Source organism: Gossypium raimondii, chromosome 2 (assembly GCF_025698545.1).
Source record: "Gossypium raimondii isolate GPD5lz chromosome 2, ASM2569854v1, whole genome shotgun sequence".
Lineage (NCBI taxonomy): Eukaryota > Viridiplantae > Streptophyta > Magnoliopsida > Malvales > Malvaceae > Gossypium > Gossypium raimondii.
In genome coordinates this window covers 19,717,736-19,725,210 of record NC_068566.1, presented here as the reverse complement: position 1 = coordinate 19,725,210, position 7,475 = coordinate 19,717,736, and the positions used below count along the sequence as shown (strand labels likewise).

The following is a 7,475-nucleotide window of genomic DNA, read 5'->3' as shown; positions in this document are numbered from 1 at the left end:
GACCACAGTGTCAAGAAACCAAACCCACCCTTTAGCCTACTCTTTACCCGACTGAATTTATTTATGTTGAGGTGGAGATTTGAAACTCAATTCCTAATGATTGGCTTGTATCTTTGACGAGTACTGAAGTACACCATCCCAGCTGATGCACCTCGAGTTATAACCTTTAATTGATAAAAAGGATTCCCTTACGTTACAAAAGCCAATAAAACTGCGCCTGTAACACCTCTAACCTGTATTTGTTGCCAGAATAGAGTTACGGAAGATTACTGTACAAACAAAACATTAAAACATACATTTCATACATCATTAAAAACATAACCTAAATACATTCAATCACATACATAACAACCCTTAATTGAGTCCTCGAGGCCCTAAAGATACTTACAAACAATTTAGGACGAAATTGGAACAATCGAAAAATATAAGAAAAAGTTAGAAAAATTACACTGCAGAGGTCACACGGCCGTGTGGCTAGGCCATGTGCCTCACACGGTTGAGGCACACGTCCGCGTCTCGAGCCTTGCAACAATCGAAATGGGGACACACGACATTGTCTTAGCTTGTGTCCTTACCCATATAACTCTCTGAGTTAGGTCACACAACCAAGCCACATGCCTATGTGCCAGTCGTGTGACTCTCGAAATAGCCACACACATTCGTGTGTCAGGCCGTGTAACAGCCTGACTTGCATGAATTAAAACTTACAGGGAACACGGCCATGTCGCCTGGCCGTATGTCACACATGGCTGAGTCACACGTCCGTGTCTCAGGCCGTGTGGACACGAACTTGCCCGAAATCAAACCAATTCCTTCACCAAATCATGTACTTACTTAAAGACCTTTTGTACATATAACCACGGTGTCAAAACATGACAAAAACTTACATGAAATAACCAATTCAATAGTTCATAACTATTCAACCAATGTGCCATACAAGGCACCTCAAATGCAACCAGGACTCATTAACCGGGACTCATTAATCGTCATAGCATGATTTTGGATATACATTGTTCAATAGCATTTTAAATACATATTAACATATAATTAAAAAATATAAGCATAATAATCCGTACATACGAACTTACCTCGATGATTAGAGCGTAAAAACGAAGTCGATTAATCTGAGGCTTTAGCTTTTCCCTGGTCTAAACCCATACGAGGTCTATCTTGATCTAAATAAACAAATTCAATCATTTAATACTTCTATTATTCAATTCAGTCCATATTTCATTTTTCACAAAATTATAATTTTGCCCCAAACATTTTAACTTTCAAAATTTAATCATGAAACTCATAAATTGAAATCTAAGCATTTTCATCATTTTCTCACAATTTAATCCTTAAACTCATAAATTGAAATCTAAGCATATTCATCCTTTTCTCAAGCTAGTCGATTTCTCTAGGGACTTATATCATAAATTTACCATGAACTTTTACCATTTTTACAAATAAGTCCCTAAATGTTATTTTCATCAAAAATCACTTACAAAACTTGTTTATTTATTAATAATGATTCACAATCTACCATCAAACATCAAGAATCATTTAAGAATATTCATAGAAAAACTCTAAACCTTTAACAATTTTACAAATTGATCACCGGGCTAGGTAGATTAAGCAAAAACGTCTTCAAAAACATAGAAATCATTAAAAACGAGCTCAAAACCACTTAAATGCAAGCAATTATAGTTGCCAAATCAAGGAACCCTAAAAATGGCTATTTTGCTTTTGATTTTTTATGGAAGAAGCTTTGAAGAAGATGAGTGAAACTTGGTTTTATTTAACTTATCCTTTATTTACTTATTTACCTTTTTACCCTTTAAAAACATTCAAAATTTCAATAAAACCTTACCAGGAATATTCACTAACTAATCAAATGGTCTAATTACCATCTAGGTCCCATCACTTTAAAGTTTCATAGCTATTTGACACCTTTAACAAATAGAACTCTACTTTTACACAGTTTATAATTTAGTCTTCTTTATTAAATTAAGCATGCAAACATTAAAATTTCTTAACGAAAATTTATTACGACCATACTAACATTCCATAAACATTAAAATAATAATAAAATAATTATTTACTTGTCGGAGTTATGATCCCAAAATCCTTATTCCAATTTCACTGAAAACATACTCTTAAGCGCCAGCTCAGCTTTTCCTTCGAGTTCTATGGTAAGAAAAGTTCAGTCTACTTATTTTTTTTTCGAAAATATAACCGTCATGTAAGGGGAATTTAGGTTGAAATCATAAGGAATTTGACAAAGGAAATGGTAGAACTATTATACAACAAATTAGGTTGTCTGCCAAAGAGTTGTCCAACCGTTTCACGCCATGTTAAAATTAAAAAATTTCATGCTTAGCGAAATGACAAGGTTAACCCTACCTTTTATATTAAAACTTCCTAATAATCTCACACGTTACTATTTGATTGGTCTAAAAAGGAAATTCAGACTGTTTGCATTCGGGTTTTTTTTCCGTCTCTTTTATCTGAGATAGGCGATTTTATCTAAAATAAATAAATATATTCTTCAAAATCTTAGTTTTTTTTCATTTAATAATTACTTTGAGTTTTTGTTTCTCTTTCATGAGAGAAAAAACATCGGTAACATAGGAAATACAGATGGGATGAAGAAAAAGAAGAAATCAGCTACTCCTTTTCTCCGAACTCTCTATTTTTCTAACTTAACCATCCAAAAATAAATAAATAAAAGATTGGAAGCACACAAATCTAATCAAAGACCAGAATTCCTTCATCACTTTTTGAAGTTATATCTCAAATACCCACTTCTTTCTCAAAGTAGATCTGTCCTGCTTCAGAGATGGATTAAACTGGTAAGGGTTTTTTTTTTTACTTAAAATCTTTGTTGTAATATTCCTGTATTGTTTTGATGTAATGAGTGGAGTATCACATGTAAGAGAGATCTTGTTCCCGAGGCTTGTCTGTTTTTGTCTTTGTTTTCAACTGTCTTTTTTAGCAACAATTTTCCTATTGATTGCCCCAGAATCAGATCTTTTATCTACTTTTCCCTCACAGAATTGCTTTCATATTCTATTTTTTTTTTAAATTATTCAGTCAGTGATGACCGCGGGAAGATTTGGTTCAAGATCCTTCAATCATAATATTGTGAGTGTTTACAGCTATTTCTCAAATTTATTCACTGATGTTTGTGCTTTTGATCTCGTTCTTTATTTTAATTTTTTGTTTACTGGGAAAAACTAGTTGAAAGTTCAGAAAGGAAATGGAAGACCCTATGTTTTGTTCTAAGTCAATTATATCGAAAGTGTAGGAAAATAGGTTGTAATTTTATCTATTCCAAAGTAAAACTTTGTATATTATTAGTGGAGTATGATTTTCTTTTCTTTGCTCCTTTGATGATATTTAAATCCTTACTCACTTTTGCTCTAAATCTACATTTAATTTTCCATAATTTTTATGTAGATATTTCCATTGACAAACATTGACTTAGCCTTTCCTGTTGTTTTCTTAAACTCCCAAGGGTGATTTTTTTTTTGTATTTTTTTTCTCAGTTCTTTTTTCTCTGTATCTTATGGAATATTTGATCATTCATATGGAGTTCTCGTTATTCTACTGGTTGATTCTAATGGGTATTGTTTCTAAATCTCAGTTGGATTTTCATCTAATGAAAGTATGTGCTGTGGATCAGAGCCAATAAACCACTCGTCTAATCCAACAAGATCGAATAATTCTTTTGGAGATAACAGACATCCTAGTGTAGAAATGAATCGCTTGACTGTAGAGACTGAAGATATTTTTGCAACCTTGCTTGAGCTTGCTGCAAATAATGATGTTGAAGGCTTTAAACGCACCATTGAACATGATCCTTCAGTTGTTGATGAGGTAGGGTTGTGGTATGGTCGTAGGAAGGGCTCGAAGCAGATGGTTCATGACGAAAGAACCCCTTTGATGATTGCTGCTACGTATGGTAGCATTGGTGTTATTAAACTGATCCTTTCTTCGTCAGATGCCGATGTTAATCGTGTGTGTGGACACGAAAAAAGCACAGCCCTTCATTGTGCTGCTTCTGGTGGGACCATCAATGCTGTTGATGTTGTGAAACTGCTTTTAGCAGCTGGTGCTGATGCAAACATGGTTGATGCAAATGGTCATCGTCCTGTTGATGTTATTGGTTTTCCTCTGAAGCTTCAAGCTGTGAAATTAACTCTTCAAGAACTTCTTGGAACTGAGAGTTCTGTTATCGAGCAGAACTTGAGGGTGTCAACTGCAGTTGCAAACTCTGGTTCTCTATCGCCTTCTCGTGATAATGGCTCACCTTCTTGTTCAAACTCGCTTCCAAAGTTGAAGTCAACTGCCGCTCCTATTTCAACATCGGAGAAGAAAGAATATCCGATAGATCCATCTCTCCCGGACATCAAGAACAGCATCTATTCAACTGATGAGTTCAGGATGTATTCATTCAAGGTGCGGCCTTGTTCGCGTGCCTATTCCCATGATTGGACTGAGTGTCCGTTTGTTCACCCGGGGGAGAATGCTCGAAGAAGGGATCCTAGGAAGTTCCACTACAGTTGCGTTCCTTGCCCTGATTTTCACAAGGGGGCATGCAGGCGTGGAGATATATGTGAATATGCTCATGGTGTTTTTGAATGCTGGCTACACCCTGCGCAATACCGAACCCGGCTGTGCAAAGATGGTATTAATTGTGCAAGGAGAGTCTGCTTCTTTGCTCATACGGCTGAGGAACTTCGACCTTTGCATGTTTCCACCGGTTCTGCTGTTCTTTCTCCTCGTTCAAGTACTTCAGCTGCTACTGCAATGGATTTTGCTGCTGCCTTGAGTCTGCTGCCTGGATCACCTTCTTCTGTATCAGTTATGTCTCCATCTCCTTTCACTCCACCAATATCCCCATCTGTGAAAGGAATGCCTCATTCTAATGTTGCCTGGCCTCAGCCTAATGTTCCAGCGCTGCATCTTCCAGGGAGTAATCTTCAACTGAGTCGCCTACGGTCTTTTCTTAATGCTAGAGACATTCCAGCAGAAGACTTCAACCTGCTGCCTGATTTTGGTGTGCAGCAACAACAGCTGGTGAACGAGTTATCTAGCCTCAGTCAGCCATCTATGAGTTCTAATTCTATGAATCGATCTGGTCGATTGAAAACCCTGACCCCATCAAATCTCGAAGATCTATTTTCCACTGAGAGCTCTTCATCCCAGTACTCTGATCAAGCATTGGCAGCAGTTGTTTTCTCACCTTCCCATAAATCTGCTGTTCTCAATCAATTTCAGCAGCAGTCAAGCATGCTATCACCCATTAATACAAATTTTTCTCCTAAAAGTAACGAGTATCCGCTATTGCAGGCGTCTCTATCTGGTAGGATGTCTCCTCGGAATGTGGAACCTATCTCGCCGATGAGCTCTCGAGTTTCAATGTTAGCTCAACTTGAGAAACAACAGTTTCGCAGTCTAAGTTCTAGGGAACTTGGCTCTAGCTCTCCTGCCATTATTGGTTCCCCAGTAAATTCTTGGTCAAAATGGGGATCTTCCAATGGGAAGGCAGACTGGGCTGTCAATGCAGATGAGTTAGGCAAGCATCATGCTTCATTTGAGCTCAGCAACGGAGATGAGCCTGAATTATCATGGGTTCAATCCCTTGTTAAGGAATCTCCCACTGAGATGAAAGAGAAAATGAAGGCTTCGGTCTCGGGTGTTCCATCTAATGCCTCGAAAAGTGAGGGTTCTAATACAAACTCGCAAGTTGATCCGCTGGATCACACCGTGTTGGGAGCATGGCTCGAGCAAATGCAGCTTGATCAGCTTGTGGCTCTGCAAAACTGAAGCCAGTTTTCACTTAGCCCCGTGGTAGAGACAACAAGAAAAACAAGGTTTTGGTAAGTAGCATTTATATTTTCTGGAATTTTGTGGGTGAAGAACATGCAAGCTAATCATTAACACAAGCTGAAGAAGGTAAAGGGAGTTGATCAGTTGACAATGGGAAAATTTTCATATTTCACCATTTATTACTATTACAACGAAAGAGCTTAGTAAATAAATGTTAAGAGGATAAAATCTAGGTTATGCTTATAGAAATTAGACCATTTTAGGTGTTTTTACTTAAATATTTCCAAGAAATTAGATTCTTCTATTGCTGTCATTATATTTTTATTTTTTCGCCTTTTATTCTTATTTTTATTTTCATGATGAGCGACTTTATTCGATAAACGGAAGGATACTGTATATGTCTCCTGCTAAGTTTGGTAGGACTATTTTTTCAGTTGAATTATATTATTAGTTTGGTATTATATTTTTTATTTTATTTTAAATTTGATTACTTTTAGTCTCTTTAGTTTTTGAAATAAGAAATTTCAGTATCGGACTAAAAGACACTTGTTACATTTATCAAATTTTATTATTTTTAAAATCTTATGTAATAAATATATTATGATATATGTAATATCATATTAGTTTCTTATTTTTAATTATTACTTAAAAAAATCAGATGGATTTAACTATGTTTGTTGGAATTTAAAATTTAAAAATATATAAAAAGTAACTGTCGAAACCATTTTTTGGATTGGAAAAATAGGGATCGACTTTGAAAATAAAATGGGAGTCTCCACCAATCTTTTTTATTGAAGTGTGATCGGATCACCTAGAAAATAATTTTAGGTCTGCAAATTTTGAGAAAACAGATTCGGGAGTCGGTTACGCACGAGGAAGGGTTAGCACCTTTGTAATGCCCAAAATTGGTACCGAATTGATCATTTTATGTCTTAGTGTCGGAACTTTGAAAAATTTTAAAATACGATCCTTTGAAAAGAAAATTTGAGTGAAATGAATTGGACGATGAGATTCACTTATTTCAAAGAAATAAACCGTCACACTCAGTAAATTAGAGTGCAACATTTTAAATCCTCAAAATTAAATTTATCTCTTGACTTTAAAAGCTTATGCATTTTGAGAAAGATATCCGATTATTTGGGTCAAATGAGAAAATCAAAACCCAGTAAGTTAGGGTTTGATTTCACAAAATTCCTAAATATCGAACATTGCCTTTATTTTTAAAATCCTCGTCTCGAGAAAGTAACATGTCATATCCAATGCGTTAGGACACAACGTGTCGAATTCCCGAGAATGAGTTTTTATTTGAAATTTGTATGTTTAAAAAAATTTCGATTATTTAGATTCGACGAGGAAAATTGGAACCCAATATGTTAGGGCTCAATTCTCTCGAGGATTCCAAACTTCAAGTATTTTGAAGATTTTTGAATAAATTAGTTTTGATACTCAAATGATATCAAGCATAACCTTTTAAACGAATAAAGTATGATGGGGCAATAATGTACATCGTGAAGTGATAATTCGTAAATTTAAATATACACTAATGTATGAAGAATAACCAAGTAAATAAGCAATACAATACATAGGGTGATAATTTCATATCCCACATTGTACAACATTCAAAGATTAAACGAATCATTAACCAACTTCAAAGA

The 7,475-nt window shown here is 35.4% G+C and overlaps 1 protein-coding gene across 2 annotated transcripts; it reads left to right on the top strand.

Moving 5' to 3' along the window:
• The first annotated feature begins 2,546 nt into the window (after positions 1 to 2,546).
• Positions 2,547 to 6,281, top strand: LOC105788383 (zinc finger CCCH domain-containing protein 30). Of its 2 annotated transcripts, XM_012615266.2 has the most exons (3): positions 2,547 to 2,837; positions 3,079 to 3,129; positions 3,632 to 6,281. In XM_012615266.2, the coding sequence occupies exon 3, from the start codon at positions 3,655 to 3,657 to the stop codon at positions 5,815 to 5,817; it is 2,163 nt and encodes a 720-aa protein (XP_012470720.1). In that variant the 5' UTR covers positions 2,547 to 2,837; positions 3,079 to 3,129; positions 3,632 to 3,654; the 3' UTR covers positions 5,818 to 6,281. The 2 variants fall into 2 exon arrangements, with proteins under 2 accessions (XP_012470720.1, XP_012470719.1); XM_012615265.2 differs by lacking the exon at positions 3,079 to 3,129.
• Positions 6,282 to 7,475: the final 1,194 nt, after the last annotated feature.

Coding starts and splice junctions, on each gene's coding strand:
- LOC105788383 (XM_012615265.2), top strand. CDS start 3,655: ATGTGCTGTGGATCAGAGCCAATAAACCACTCGTCTAATCCAACAAGA.